This window comes from Macaca thibetana, chromosome 7 (genome assembly GCF_024542745.1).
Source record: "Macaca thibetana thibetana isolate TM-01 chromosome 7, ASM2454274v1, whole genome shotgun sequence".
Classification (NCBI taxonomy): domain Eukaryota; kingdom Metazoa; phylum Chordata; class Mammalia; order Primates; family Cercopithecidae; genus Macaca; species Macaca thibetana.
Genome location: NC_065584.1, coordinates 100,787,247 through 100,803,163, shown reverse-complemented (window position 1 = coordinate 100,803,163; position 15,917 = coordinate 100,787,247). Strand labels below are relative to the sequence as shown.

The following is a 15,917-nucleotide window of genomic DNA, read 5'->3' as shown; positions in this document are numbered from 1 at the left end:
ATAAATGTGTACTTTTAATCAAAAATGCTTATTCCAGTTTAAGAGTGTATTTAATATAATTTGGATAATCACTCCTCTCAGAAACTACTAATTTTTATTATATTAGTTTTTCTTACTGCTATAATAGACTATTAATTTTTCTTTTTCTTTTTTTTTCTTTTTTTTTTTTGAGATGGAGTCTCGCTCTGTCTCCCAGGCTGGAGTGCAGTGGCCGGATCTCAGCTCACTGCAAGCTCCGCCTCCCGGGTTTACGCCATTCTCCTACCTCAGCCTCCTGAGTAGCTGGGACTATAGGCGCCCGCTACCTCGCTCGGCTAGTCTTTTTGTATTTTTTAGTAGAGACAGGGTTTCACTGTGTTAGCCAGGATGGTCTCAATCTTCTGACCTTGTGATCTGCCGGTCTCGGCCTCCCAGAGTGCTGAGATTACAGGCTTGAGCCACCGCGTCCGGCCAACTATTAATTTTTCTTTGTTACACTGACTTGCATTCTTGGGAATAAATACTATTTGGACACAATGTATAATTCTTCTATTTAATAGTATGCAGTTTTCCTGCTAAAGAAATAATTTTAGGGCTAGAAAAGAATATCTAGTATCTTTGTAGATTAAAAAAAAAAACAAAAACACCCAACACACAGAAGAGACAAAATGCAAAACAAACAAAAACCCTTAAGGCCAATAAAGCCTAGATGATTTGTTTAAGGGTACATTGCTTGTTAATGGGAGAGTCAAAAAGGAAAAAAAAGTCAGGTTTCACAATCCCTTGGTTCAACTGATTGTTGGCTAAGATTTTAGTTAGTATGTAATTTTATACCAATACTAACAAGCAATATTTGACAAACATCTTCCCCTTTTTTTTGTTTTTTGAGACACAGTCTCACTCTGTCACCCAGGTTGGAGTGCAGTGGCGCAATCTCACCTCACTGTAACCTCCGCCTCCCAGGCTCAAGTGATTCTTCTGCCTCAGTCTCCCATGTAGCTGGGACTACAGGCACAGGCCACCACACCCAGCTAATTTTGTTTGTATTTTTAGTAGAGACAGAGTTTCACCACATTGGCCAGGCTGGTCTCAAATTCCCGACCTCGTGATCCTCCCGCCTTGGCCTCCCAAAGTGCTGGGATCACAGGCGTGAACCACTGTGCACGGCCCATCTTGCTTTTTAGAGTCAGGTTTTTGGATGATAACCAATTTATTCCATGAAATACGCTTAGGTAGTAGGATTCCTTGTTCTAAGTTTTAAAAAATAACTGAATGCAACATACAGGTTTTAATGTACTTCAACTTTAAAAAATTCTACTGTGACCCCATTAGGGAGTCAGTTCTTTTTTTTTTTTTTTTTTTTTAACATCTATTATTTATCCTAATATTATTTCAGTGCTTTTATGTTGACCTCATTTGGGCAGTTTTTTGTTTTCATATTTTTTGAGATAGAGTCTTGCCCTGTTGCTCAGGCTGGAGTGCAACGGTGTGATCTCAGCTCACTGCAACCTCTGCCTCCCAGGTTCAAGTGATTTTCATGCCTCAGCTACCCAAGTAGCCAAGCAGCTGGGATTACAGGCATGTGCCACCATGCGCAGCTAATTTTTCTATTTTTAGTAGAGATGAAGTTTCACCATGTTGGTCAGGCTGGTCTCAAACTCCTGGCCTCAAGTGATCCACCCTCCTTGGTCTCCCAAAGTGCTGGGATTATAGGCACGTGCCACTGTGCCAGGCCAGTGCGGTTATTTTTTGTAGTCAGCTATTTCAGATATATTGGTAGTATAACTATGTATATATCATCTCTTTAAAACAATGTTTTCTATTTCTATCTTCTTTATATCAATTAGGCCAACTATTTATTAATTTTTATTTTTTCAAAGATCAGCTGGGTCCAGTGGTTCACACCTGTAATCCCAGCAATTTGGGAGGCCAAAGTGGGAAGACTGCCTAAGCTGAGACGTTCGAGACCAGCCTGGAAAACATGGTGAGACTTCATCTCTAAAAAATTTAAAAAATTAGCCAGATGTGGTGATGCATGCCTGTAGGCCCCATTACTCAGGAGGCTGAGGTAGGAGGATGGGTTAAGCCTGGGAGATGGAGGCTGCGGTGAGCTGTGATCACACCACTGCACTCCAGTTTAAGAGCAAGACCTTGTCTCAAAAAAAAAAAACAAAAACAAAGATCAAACTTTTTAGTTCCTATTATTTTTACATTTTACTTATCTGATCTTACCAAATCCAATGTACACTAAATATTTAATAAATGTCTATTAAATTATAAAGTTAGAGGCCGGGCACAGTGGTTCACACCTGTAATCCCAGCACTTTGGGAGGCCAAGGCAGGCAGATCACAAGGTCAGGAGATCAAGACCATCTTGGCCAACATGGTAAAACCCTGTCTCTACCAAAACTACAAAAATTAGCTGGGTGTGTGTCTGTAATCCCAGCTACTCGAGAGGCTGAGTGAGGCAGAAGAATCGCTTGAAGCAGGGAGTTGGAGGTTGCGGTGAGCTGAGATCGTGCCACTGCACTCCAGCCTGGCAACAGAACAAGACTCTGTCTCAAAAATAAATAAATAAATAAATAATTTTTAAAAAATTATAAAACTGGTCTTTTGTATTATTAATATAAATCTCAAAGGTCCATTTTCTCTAATAACTGTGGCCCAATTTTTTTTTCTCTTTTAAAAAATTTTCCTTATTTTTTATAATATGGAATGCTTCACCAATTTGCATGTCATCCTTACACAGTGGCAATGCTAATCTTTTCTGCATTGGTCCACTTTTAGAATATATGCTGCTGAATGAAGCAAGCACTCTATCCCAATTTTTAAAATACATTATCACTATATTTCCTTAATTTTCAAATAAACTCATATTATGTACACATTTCTATAGCCTGCTACATACAGTTAACAGTAGTATAAAGCACATTCTCACATTTGAATTCTACAACCTAATATCACTTTTCAGATGGTAGATTCATGACTCAAACTCAGATTTCCTGATGCTAGATCTTGAGCTTTTTTTCTTTTTTTGAGACAGGGTCTCACTCTGTTGCCCAGGCTGGAGCGCAGAGGTGCGATCTTGGCTCATTGCAACCTCTGCCTCCTGGATTCAAGTGATTCTCCCACCTCAACCTCCCAAGTAGCTGGGAGTACAGGCACATGCCACCAGGCCCAGCTAATTTTTTCTATTTTTAGTAGAGACAGGGTTTCATCATGTTGACCACGTTGGTCTCAAATTCCTGGCCTCAAGTGATCCACGCACCTCAGCCTCCCAAAGTGCTAGGATTACAGGTATGAGCCACTGCGCCCCACCTTGAGCTCTTTCAATTATGCTGACTCTCAATGTCCAATCTGACTCAGGTTTTAAGAAAGTATTTAAAAATTGTCTCCAAGATGCATCTGTTTTAGATGGGTTCATCTTTATGTATACTTTTATGTATAATTACGTGAATACAATGTATGAAATTTTTAATTATCTTACAAAACTATATATTCAAAATTTCAATTTATTTGTTCCAAGATATGTTTAGCTTTTAAACTTTTATCTTAAGAAAACAAATTTTGTTGTAAGCATTTATTTATTTATTATTTACTTATTTATTTATTTTGAGACAGAGTGTCACTCTGTAGCCCAGGCTGGAGTGCAGTGGCGCGATCTCAGCTCACTGCAAGCTCCACCTCCCAGGTTCATGCCATTCTCCTGCCTCAGCCTCCCGAAGCTTGGACTACAGGCGCCCGCCACGATGCCCGGCAAATTTTTGGTATTTTTAGTAGAGACGGGGTTTCACTGTGTTAGCCAGGATGGTCTCAATCTCCTGACCTCGTGATCTGACCGCCTCGGCCTCCTAAAGTGCTGGGATTACAGGCGTGAGCCACCATGCCCGGCCTATTTATTTTTAATTTATTGTTGTTTTGAGACGGAGTCTCACTCTGTTGCCCAGGCTGGGGTACAGTGGCACGATCTCGGCTCACTGCAACCTCCACATCCCAGGTTCAAACGATTCTCCTGCTTCAGCCACCTGAGTAGCTGGGACTACAGGTGCACACCACCATGCCTGGATAATTTTTGTATTTTTAGTAGAGATAGGCTTTCACCATACTGGCAGGTTGGTCTCAAACTCCTGACCTCAACTGATCCGCCTGCCTTGGCCTCCCAAAGTGCTGGGAGTATAGGCATGAGCTACCATACCTGGCCTGTTGTTGTAAGCATTTAAAATTTACATTTTATAGCTATAGAATTTTCTTTTCCACAATTGTTGTTACTTAAGTTTTCAATGTAGCATCTATTTGAGTGTTTTCTACCTATGGGCTTATTCAAGTACTTAAAAGAAGCTCATCTAGAATCTCACATATAAAATGATGAAATTATGCTAAATGAATAGTTCCCAAGCTAGGGTCCCTACACATCTCAGTTTTCATGAAGGTAATAAAAACAATCTGAAAGCAGATTGTGGGCCACCATGTCCGGCCAAAAGTATAAGTTTGTAAATGAAAACCAAGGCAGTGCAAGGGCTAGATAGAAACCAATAAATCTACAAGTGCTGAGGGTTTCTCAGGAGCTCTCCCAGAGCACCACCTGGTGGACGTCTGGCAACTTTTACCAGTATCAATAAGGAGATGGACACAAGGTTACTCAAAAATCCCATGGAAACTCTCTAAAGTTGCTGCCATCATTAGCTGACTACACATACCTGGATGAGGTCCAAGATTCCAAGTTCACTCTCTGAGGAATCCACACAAAATACAAAGTAGAGGGTAGCATAGTGTCGGTAGATCAGTTTGTAGTCAGAGCCACCAATCAAACTGCAGAAGATGGGAAACATTTAAATGCCCACAGCTTAATTAAACACATCAAAAAGGAACCTTGTGCCAAAGAATGAGAAAGGGCCCACTGGAAAGGAGAAGGCCAGATGCTAGAAGCAGGCCATTCTTACTAGGTGAATGGCAACCAAGTTTGGCAGAGGTACCTAAAGCCACCTTACCTTACCTTTTCTCCTGCCTATCCTCCCAGGGACCGATCATCTAAATGAGCGATATCAGAAGCACAGTAATTGAACTGCGCCCCCAGAGAGAATTGTGTCTTTCCCTGAGCAGATCATGGTGAGACCAGTTAAAGTTGCATCAGGTATCCACCTGACACTTGAGTACTGCCAGAAGATGCAATAATGAAGGGCACTCACAAGTGGATATATGGGGAGAAAAATGAAGCTGACAGTTTACCTTCCACCCTCCAAGAAGTTACAGATGTTGTCATCCCGCTTGAGGACTAAATGGAAAGTCTCTCGAACAATCTGCTGTTGAATTTCTTCTGGCTATGGAACAAAAAGATAAGTGAATCAGTGGGCAGGCCTGAAAAACTACATCCCATCCATGGGGATGGACAGGGAAGAAGTGTTTCTAAGCTGGGAACATCTAAACATTTAGTACTTGTTTCTAGAAATGATAAAAATGATGAGGAAAAAATAAGAGTGAATCTATGAAAAATGGGTGACAAGGCTCTGATACAGGAATTAAGATAGGGTATTTTACCTAAATATCTAAGTCACTAACCATTACTGTCCTATAGGTAAGCTGATATTTAAACAAGAAAAGGAACATTGATAAACTCTCATACAAAGTCAGAGAATAACTAGAAGGCCTGATCCTGAAATATTTTGTCTTCCCCTGGAAAACATCTGTGACAAGTATATAATAAATCTCAACAGGTCTAACATTTTAAGAAGGTCAAGATGTGGGCCAGGTACGGTGGCTCACGCCTGAAATCCCAGCACTTTGGGAGGCCGAGGGGAGTGGATTACAAGGTCAGGAGTTCGAGACCAGCCTGACCAACATGGAGAAACCCCATGTCTACTAAAAATACAAAATTAGCCGGGCGTGGTGGCACATGCCTGTAATCCCAGCTACTTGGGAGGCTGAGGCAGGAGAATTGCTTGAACCCAGGAAACAGAGGTTACAGTGAGCTGAGATCACGCCACTGCACTCCAGCCTGAGCGACAGAGTGAGACTCCATCTCAAAAAAAAAAAAAAAAAAGGTCAAGAAGTAATCATGTAAATGTTTTAAAAAGTTGTATTGGCAAATACAGCTGCCATCTTTTGTACTGGTAATATAGATACTACATATAAGATGCTGTGTTACTCATCAACAAAGTATTATTGAGAAAAATAGATCACAGATTAAAATTCTGAACAATCAGAGAGCTACAAATAAAATGTTTTATTATTATTTTTTTAGACTGAGTCTTGTTCTATTGCCCAGGCAGTGGTGCGATTACAGCTCATTGCAACCTCCAACCCCGGGTTTAAGCGATTCTCCTGCCTCAGCCTCCCCAGTGGCTGAGATTACAGGCATGTGCCACCATGCCCCGCTAATTTTTGTATTTATAGTAGAGATGGGGTTTCACCATGTTGGTCAGGCTGATCTTGAACTCCTAACCTCATGGTGATCCACATGCCTTGGCCTCCCAAAGTGCTGGGATTACAGGTGTGAGCCACCATGTCTGGCCTTATTTTTTCACTTACTACATGCATAAGAAAGCTCAACTCTGATGAAATCACTTTGATAACTCACCTTTGATTTCTAATTATACATATGAGTTTCAGAAGAAGTATGGTTAAAAAGGGTAACGAGAGGGAGAAACCAGCAATTAAGACAGAAAATAATTTAAAGCTCTAGACCATTGCTTCTCAAATAATTTGCAATGAATCAGCTGTGAATGTTGTTAAAATACAGATTCGGATTTAGCAGGTATAGGTTAAATCCTGAGATGCAAGTCTAGTAAGCACCCAGGCAATACCATTTCTGTTGGTCTGGGGACCACACTTTGAGTAACAAAGCATAAGAAAACCTTAAATTGGACTTGCCCCAAGAGTTAGAAAATAGGTTCAAGTAATTTTAATCCCTTTTTTTCTACAGCCCTGAATTTAGCTTTGAAAGGGTTATTTAAAAGAAACAGAGAGGGGAAAAAACAGGGAAAACGTAATTGTGGGGAAATTACTTTGACTCACATGGGTATGGAATGGCTCACAGTATTTACTGAATGAATGAAAACTTGCTAATCATTGGTCACTACAAATTTGAGTAAATTAATCACTATTTTCCTCATTTCCATTTAAAGAACAAAGCTCACAGATGACAGGATGCTGTAAGGAACTAAGTCTATATACTGCAAAATACGAAACATGCTAAACATCAGCACTTTTTAAAACTGAAAACACATCTTTTGAACTAAAGCCTTTTATCTGACTCTGGGGGAAGTGGCAGCAGTGGGAAATGGTATGAAATGATGAGGCTACCTAATTTCTAGTTCAGTAAAAAGGTAAACTACCAATTGCTTACATGCCTCAGTGATTTTAATAACCCCTCATATCATTTTAGTACTCTGTAGTTTTCAAGGTACTTTCATCTATGAGCTCATGAGGTCTTATAAAAATCCTATGATCTCCAAAGATACATGAATGGTCAATAAGCACATGAAAAGATGCTCAACATCATTAGTCATTTTGGAAATTAAAATCAAAACCACAATGGGCCAGGTGAAGTGGCTCACACCTGTAATCCCAGCACTTTGGGAGGCCAAGACGGGCAGATTACTTGAGGTCAGCAGTTCAAGACCAGCCTGGCCAATATAGCAATACCCCATCTCTACTAAAAATACAAAAATTAGCCAGGCATGGTGGCGGGCACCTGTAATCCCAGCAACTTAGGAGGCTGAGGCAGGAGAATCACTTGAACCCGGGAGGCAGAGGTTGCAGTGAGCCAAGATCACGCCACTGCAGCCTGGGAGACAGAGCAAGACTCAGTCTCGGGGGAAAAAAAAAAGCCACAATGAGATACCACTTTATACCCACTAAAATGTCTTTAATCAAAAAATAAATAAATAACGAATGGCAGGGATGTGAAGAAACTGGAATCCTTATACATTGCTGATGGAAATGTAAAATGGTGCAGCCACTTGGAAAGTTTGTCAAATAGTTTGCAGTTTCTCACAATGTTCACCATAGTTACCATATGATCCAGCAATTCTACTCCTAGGTATATAACCAAGAGAAATGAAGTCATAAGTCCACATAAAAACTTGCACAAGAATGTTCATAGCAGCATTAGTTAGAAGAGCCAAAAAGTAGAAACATCAGCTTATAAACAGACAATCAAAATATGGCATACCCATATAATGCAATATTATTCAGCAATAAAAGAAATGAAGATCAGATACATGCTACAACATGGATGAATCTTGAAAACATTATATTACATGAAACATGGCAGACACAAAAAAACCCACTTATTTATGATTTCATTTATATGCAACGGAATAGGCAAATTCCATCTGCCACTCTGGAGTAGGCAAATTCCATCTGCCACTCTGGAATAGTCAAATTCCATTTGCCATTCTAGAACAGGCGAAGTTAGAGGGAAAGAGACTCTCTAGGGCTGGGACAGTCATGGAGAAATAGGCAATGAGTGCTAATGGGCAGAGGTTTCTTTTTGGGGTGACGAAAATGATCTAAAATTGATTGTGGTGATGGTTGTGCAGCTTCTGTGAACGTGCTAAAAAACACTGAACTGTCCCCTTTAAATAGGTAAACTGGGGCCGGACACAGTGGCTCATGCCTGTAATCCCAGCACTTTGGGAGGCTGAGTCTGGTGGATTGCTTGAGCCCAGGAGTTCAAGACCAGCCTGGGCAACATAGAAAGACTTCATCTGTGTAAGTAAATAACGTAAAATAAATAAGTAAATAGTATGGCATGTTAGTTTTATCTCAATAACCCTGTTAGAAAAAAACTAGGGGGGAATCTGTATACACACAAATGCAAATACAAATAGTTATGTTGAATACTCATATTTTTACCTCGATGTAATCTACTTAATTAAATGTAATCTAGCTTTAAAAATCTTATGAAGGAGTAAAATTAGTTTTTCATTTCTAATTGACAAAAGACAGAATAATTTAAGTCTGAAAAGGGTTTATTAACTTGTCAATAGACGCAAGAGTAGAAAAGGTGGAGCTGAAGCCGGAATACGTTTTCTGACTCCCCTCTTCAGTTTGGCCAGTACCCCAATTATGTAACATTTTGAAACCCCGCCATGAAGAAATAAAATATTGGAAGATAGGAAGCAAATACTGATGTTTATGTGTTTGCAAAGGAACGTGTTGGGAAAATTCAAATTTACGTAATCACTTATTGAGCCCTTATGCAGCAGCATTTATAATTTCTCATCATGTTTCCACTTTTAAACTAAAATTTTCTTCAACCCTACAGAGTGAAGGGTATCTAGTCTCTGGAAAGTCCCAGCCAACACTGAAGCAAAATAATTCCAAATAAAGAACTTTTCCAGACCCTTTGGCTATAACAAAAACTTTCAGAAACTTAATATTTCTTCCTCATGAAACTGTGGTCAACAACCAAAAAGATGACAGAACGTGACTTCAATCATTCAAGTTCTCAACGAGGCACACTCCCCACTGTCGCTTCTATCTCGTTCCCAGAGACCCAAGGGAAAATGTCACAAAATGGCACAGAAATGCAGGATCCAGAAAAGGGTCAGAAAGAGCGAGGGCAGTAGGGCGGGAGACAGAATGCCTGGCACCGGCCTGCGCCCAGGTTAAGTGCTTAAGAAGGGTGAGGGTCATGCACGGTGCAGGAGCCCCAGGTGACCAAGGAGCGGTGCCCCCGGGCGCCCAGAGGCCAAAGAGGAGGGAAGAGATAGTGGGCACCCTCAACGGGCGTGGTGAAGCCGGGCCGCACTCACGAAACGCTGGTAGAAGCGGACTAGCCGCGGCTTTCCATGGTTGTTGAAAACCAGAATCGCCTGAATCATCTTTGCCGGCCACGGTTCTCTCAGCACCGGCTACTCCCAGAAATCGCCTCCTTCCGCCACAACACGGCCACTTCCGGTTGGTGCGCTGCTGAGAGCGGCACTCGGAAACTTGGCCCCGGCACCCAGGAGCCCTAGCACCCAAGGGTCCGGCCTCTTTGACGCCCTGGAGAAGGCGGCGGGGTCCCCTGCGGACTGCAGGTGCGGTTGCCCAGAAGCGTGGTCACCTCGACCAGCGTCGGTTGGCCGGTCAGGATGCGAATCCGGATCTATGTCCCTCGCCAAGACCGACAGCTGGCCCCATAAGCCGAAACTTGACCACCAGCCGGGTTGCCAACACAGAGAGGCGGCGCGAGCTTTCCTTTCTCACCGTCCGCTCCAAAACCTGTACTCCCGCCTTCCCCTTAGCGCTCGCAGAACGTTCCGCGGAGTGGAGACGCCGGTCGTTCGGCCGTTCCTCGGTTAAGGAACGTTTCGTTCATTTTTATTTTTCAGTATTACAATGCTGCAGTGAATTACGTAGCTGTCTCTCCGTGCATATGGGCTGTTCCTCCATGGTAGACGGTGAATGGTGGAATTAAAGAATTTTTAGTGCATTTCCTTTAAAATCTCAAATCAATCAAGTTCTTATTTTTGTTTGTTCTTTTAATGACCCAGTGTGGGTAAGGTGGAGCACGTTCGTATACTGCAGATGGAGCAGCGGATACAGCTGCAAATCGATCCAGAGGACTTTTTGGCAATATGGATCAGAAGCCTTTAAAATATGTAACAGTCCAGGCCCGGGGGCTCACGCCTGTAATCCCAGCATTTTGGGAGGCTGAGGCGGGTGGCTCACTTGAGGTCAGCAGTTCGAGACCAGCCTGGCCAACATGGTGAAACCCCGCCTCTACTAAATTACAAAAATTAGCCGGGTGTGGTGGCGCGCGACTGTAGTCCCAGATATTTGGGACTCAGATACCCAGATACTTAGTCCCGGGACTGAGGCAGGAGAATGGCTTGAACCCGGAAGGCGGAGGTTGCAGTGAGCCGAGATTGCACCACTGCACTCCAGCCTGGGCGACAGAGCGAGACTCTGTCTCCAAAAACAAAACTCTCTCTCTCTCTCTCTCTCTCTCTCTCTCTCTCTATATATATATATATATATATATATATATGTATTTATTTAACATTAGACTCAGTGTTTCCAGCTCTGGAATTTATAATAAAATGATTGTGGATGTGTGAAAAGATTTAGCCTCAGGTACATACATTTCTGCCAGAGTATCTTTAGAACAGTAAAAAAAAAGAAGAAGAAAAAAATATATATCTCAGCAGTGTTATTACAGGGGAAAACGGGAAAAAAATTATTACAAAAATGAGAAATTGGTTAAGTGCCTTGTTCTACATGAATATGAGAAATATTAAATAGCTAATAAAAATCATGCTGGGAAAGATTTATGATACAGAAGTGTTCATGACATCTGTTAAGCCAAAAGATTACACGAAGTATGCACAGGGACAACCCACTTTACACAAGATTGGCGGCAAATACACCAAAATATGAATAATGTATCTGATGGAATGGCAGAGTCAGGGTGGTTTGATTTGTACAGGCCCCCGGAACCACACTGCCCTGATTCAAAGCATGGTTCTGCGGACTGCCTGGGCACCCTGGGCAAGTTTCTTCATCTGTAGAAAAGGTGTAATATCAGTTTCCTAAACTGGAAAATGAGTCTACTGACTGCAGACAGTTGTTATAAACACAAAAGGAGTTATTATAATATTTGTAAGCACTTGGAACAGTGCATGGCACATAACTGAGTACCACATAAGTGATTTTAAAACATCTTTGGGTGGTAGGATTATCAAGTTTTCCTTTTATTCCTTCAAAGAAATATGTGCTACTTTTGCAGCCAGAGTTTTGGGGTTTGCTTGTTTGTTTTTTCAGAGACAGGGTCTTACCCAGATTGAAGTGCAGTGGCACAGTCATACCTCACTGTAACCTCAAACTGCTGGCCTCAGGCGATCCTCCAGCCTCAGCCTCCCAAACCCCCACAATGCCTGGTCCAGCGTTTTTTTGTTTTTGTTTGTTTGTTTGTTTGAGATGGAGTCTCTGTTGCCCAGGCTGGAGTGCAGTGGCACAGTCTTGGCTCACTGCAACCTCCGTCTCCCGGGTTCAAACAATTCTCCTGCTTCAGCCTCCCCAGTAGCTGAGATTACAGGCGCATGCCACCATGCCCAGCAAATTTTTGTATTTTTAGTAGAGATGGGGTTTCACCACACTGGCCAGGCTGGTCTCAAACTCCTGACCTCAAGTGATTCGCCCATCTCAGTGTCCCGAAGTGCTGGGATTACAGGCGTGAGCCACTGCACTTGGCATGGCCCAGTTTTTAAAGAAATAAAAACCCAAAGTCAGTTGCACTGAAACTTGACAAAAAATGTTTAAAATGTTGAGGAAAAATATCAAAGAAAATTCTGAAACAGAATTATGAAGAACTAGCTCTGCCAACTATTAAAACCTACTTTGATGGTTCAAATTGTAATTATAGGAAGACTAACTGAAATACTATAAATAATTTAGGCACAAAATAATTTTAATATGTGATGTAGGAGTGGGAAGGAATTCAGTAAATACTATTAGGATAAACTGGTTAGCAATTTGAAAATAAGTAGTTAAGTATAAAACCAGATAATAACCTAAATAGAAGAAAACGAAATTGAATAATATCCAAAAATCTGCATTAGCTTAGAAGCAATAAAAATCACAAAACATCAACAGATATACAAAGATTTTTTTATGAAAAGAATTATTTAATGGAAAAATCATTAAAATATGGCAAATGGTTACATTTAAAATACAAATAACTCTGATAAAGAGGTATCACTCCCCATCTCCCCAGTAGATAAATGGACAAAAAAAACTGAATAACAAAGGGAGAAATACAGCTAGGAAAAGGAAAAAATGTTTAAGCTCACTATAAGTGGGGGGAAAGGCAAATTAAAATATATTAAAATAGGCCGGGTGCGGTGGCTCACGCCTGTAATCCCAGCACATTGGGAGGCTGAGGCGGGTGGATCACGAGGTCAGGAGATTGAGACCATCCTATCTAACATGGTGAAAACCTGTCTTTACTAAAAACGCAAAAAAATTAGCCAGGCGTGGTGGTGGGTGCCTGTAGTCCCAGCTAATCGGGAGGCTGAGGCAGAAGAAAGGCGTGAACCTGGGAGACGGAGGTTGCAGTGAGCCGAGATAGCACCACTGCACTCCAGCCTGGGCGACAGAGTGAGACTCCGGCTCAAAAAAAAAAACTATGTGTATGTGTGTGTGTGTGTGTGTGTGTGTGTGTGTGTATATATAATTTTCACCTTATCCAAAATCATTTTTAAAATGTTTTCATACCCAATTCTGACAAGGGCAGCATAAAAATGGTTCTCCCCTACATTGCTGGTGAAATTATGGTTTAGAACAACTCTCTTGGGAAGCAATTTGGCAATATAACAAGAACTTTACAAAAGATTTCTAGATTCTCAGTAATATGACTCCTGGGATTCTGCTCCTAAAGAAATAACCCAAAAATATAGTTAGAGGTGGGGAATTAAGGGAACTATATAATTTTCAACATTTTTGGAAACAATCCTGTTAGCCACACAGGGATCAATTTAAATATCCAAAAGTTGGACCATGACGGAACTATCCAGTGGTAGCAATCTTAAAAATAATGGTTGCAGGTGGGCATGGTGGCTCATGCCTGTAATCCCGGCACTTTGGGAGGCTGAGGTGGGAGGATCGCTTGAAGTCAGGAGTTCAAGAAAAGCCTGGCTAACATGGTGAAACCCCGTCTCTACTAAAAACACAAAAAACTAGCTGGGCGTGGTGGCGTGTGCCTGTAATCCCAGCTACTAGGGAGGCTGAGGCAGCAGAATAGCTTGAACCTGGGAGGCAGAGGTTGCAGTGAGCCAAGATCGCGCCATTGCACTCCAGCTTGGGCAAAAAGAGTGAAACTCCATCTCAAAAAAAAGAAGAAAGAAAAATGGTTACAAAGACTATGTAGCAATATGGAAAGTGATTATGTAACATTAATCGAAAAAGTAATATCAAATTTTATGTGTGGGCATAGTGTTACAACAACTACGTACAAGTATTACAGATGTTTTAGAATTTGTCTAGCAGGTTTTCCAGTTTGTACCAGAAAACCCCTATGCAAGTTTACAGAAACCAAAACTATGTACACAAATTACATGCTAAAAAACCCAAACACTAAAAATTATGAACATGACTGAGTGAAAATATGAGTTTTTTTCCCCTTTAAATATATTTCCTAAGTGCATTGCTATTTATGGAGATTAGTTTAGTCCCTCAAAAATTCTTCCTATATCGTTCGGGCACAGTGGCTCATGCCTGTAATCCCAGCACTTTGGGAGGCCGAGGAGCATGGATCACCTGAGGTCAGGAGTTCAAGACCAGCCTACCCAACATGGTAAAATCCCATCTCCACTAAAAATACAAAATTAGCTGGGTGTGGTGGCACATGCCTATAATCCCAGCTACTTGGGATTATGGTAACACTCCTGCTGAGGCAAGAGAATCTCTTGAACCCGGGAGGTAGAGGTTGCAGTGAGCCGAGATTGAGTCATTGCACTCCAGCCTGGGCAACAAGAGTGAAATTCCATCTCAAAAAAAAAAAAAAAAAAAAAAATTCCCATATGAATGAAGCTCAGAGGATTTTCTTGGTTCTGTTTGAAGATACAAAATAACTGTCAATTTCCATTATTAGGCCCATAGTGAAAGGCAAGCTGGACACTGGTGGAAGAAAAGAAATTCAGATGGATAGAGGAAAGGGACCTCTCAATAAGAAGAGTCCAGGCAGGGCGATGGAAGTGGGAGAGTGGCCTGCTCCGGAAACAGCCAGCCCCTCCATGGGACCAACACAGCCCTTCCCAAACTGTTTCTCAGAGCAGCTGTCCCATGAAATGCTCCTCACAAAAACGGGTTCTATGACCAAAGAAATGTGGGAAATACTTAATCATACCCTGTCCTGAAGAGTTACAGTAAATGTTAGTATAGTAAAAGCTCTGGGAAATCCTACAGAAATGTTTGAGTTTAACATTACGTTTGTCCCAACAAATTAGATCATAGAAACACCACCGCTTTTTGTTTCTAGCCCTATTAACAACCTGTGGAATATCCCTCGAGCTGGTCTGAAGGGATCGCCGCAGAGTTCTTAAGGAGGAAGCGAGCCAAGAGAGGAGGGTTGTGACGTTGTGATGAGCTCTGAGTTGTATTAAGGAATTTGAACTTTCCATCTGGGGAGTAATAGGCTCCAGTCTAGCTTCTGAAAGCTGCCCCTGCCAGCCACATGGGGGCCCCTGAAAGCAAGGTTTCAGCCCTGCCATATTTGCTCAGCTCCCCACAAGTGTATCTAGGAAGGCTCCTGCCCTGGCTGGGCCTGCCCTAATGCCTGAGCCAGTCCTGACCAGGGCAGGAGGTGCAGCAAAATCAGGGGCTTTGGCCTCACCATCTGCCCATGTAGATGCCCATGCAGCCTCTGAGCCACAGCAGCTTCCCATCTTCTCCCTTCATAGTCCCTAGCCCTAGGGAATAGGATTTTGCATCAGTTTCCCTACCTGCTGAGCCTGGGACCCTATTCTTTCTTTCTTTTTTTTCCTTTTTTGAGGCAGAGTCTCACTCTGTCGCCCAGCTCACTGCAACCTCTACCTGCTGGGTTCAAGAAATTCTCATGCCTCAACCTCCCAAGGCATTGGAACTACAGGCACGTGCCACCATGCCCGGCTACTTTTTGTATTTTTTGGTAGAGATGGGGTTTCACTGTGTTGGTCAGGCTGCGTTCGAACTCCTGACCTCAAGTGATCTGCTCACCTCAGCCTTCCAAAGTGCTGAGATTACAGGCGTGAGCTACTGCACCCGGCCCTGGGGCCCTGTTCTTATCATCAGCCCACTTGGTTTTCCCATCCCTAGGGAGCTGGTTTCAGTTCTCTATACTTCTTAGCCACAGGCTGGGCTCCTCCTAAACAGCAGGTCACCCAGAACCATAACATCACTACTTGTGCACCACAGCACTGCCACTCACCCAGAATCTGGGCATCATTCTTGACCCCTTCGTCTCCCCCCAGGTC

At 42.2% G+C, this 15,917-nt stretch overlaps 1 protein-coding gene and 2 non-coding genes across 3 annotated transcripts in view; 1 reads left to right on the top strand and 2 right to left on the bottom strand.

Moving 5' to 3' along the window:
• Window positions 1-10,795, bottom strand: part of AP3S2 (adaptor related protein complex 3 subunit sigma 2) — a 68,936-nt gene extending 58,141 nt beyond the window's left edge. The window contains exons 1-3 of the mRNA XM_050797707.1: window positions 9,738-10,795; window positions 5,206-5,297; window positions 4,677-4,788 (exon numbers count right to left, since the gene is read on the bottom strand). Coding sequence (XP_050653664.1) covers window positions 4,677-4,788; window positions 5,206-5,297; window positions 9,738-9,806 — 273 coding nt within the window. The 5' untranslated portion in view covers window positions 9,807-10,795. The remainder of the gene's footprint in view (window positions 1-4,676; window positions 4,789-5,205; window positions 5,298-9,737) is intronic.
• On the bottom strand, window positions 2,684-2,790 carry LOC126960187 (U6 spliceosomal RNA). Its single transcript, XR_007727775.1, has one exon. It is a non-coding gene; the product is annotated as a U6 spliceosomal RNA (small nuclear RNA).
• Window positions 10,796-13,919: 3,124 nt separating the features above from the next.
• On the top strand, window positions 13,920-13,981 carry LOC126960233 (U7 small nuclear RNA). The gene has a single exon (XR_007727803.1). It is a non-coding gene; the product is annotated as a U7 small nuclear RNA (small nuclear RNA).
• Window positions 13,982-15,917: the final 1,936 nt, after the last annotated feature.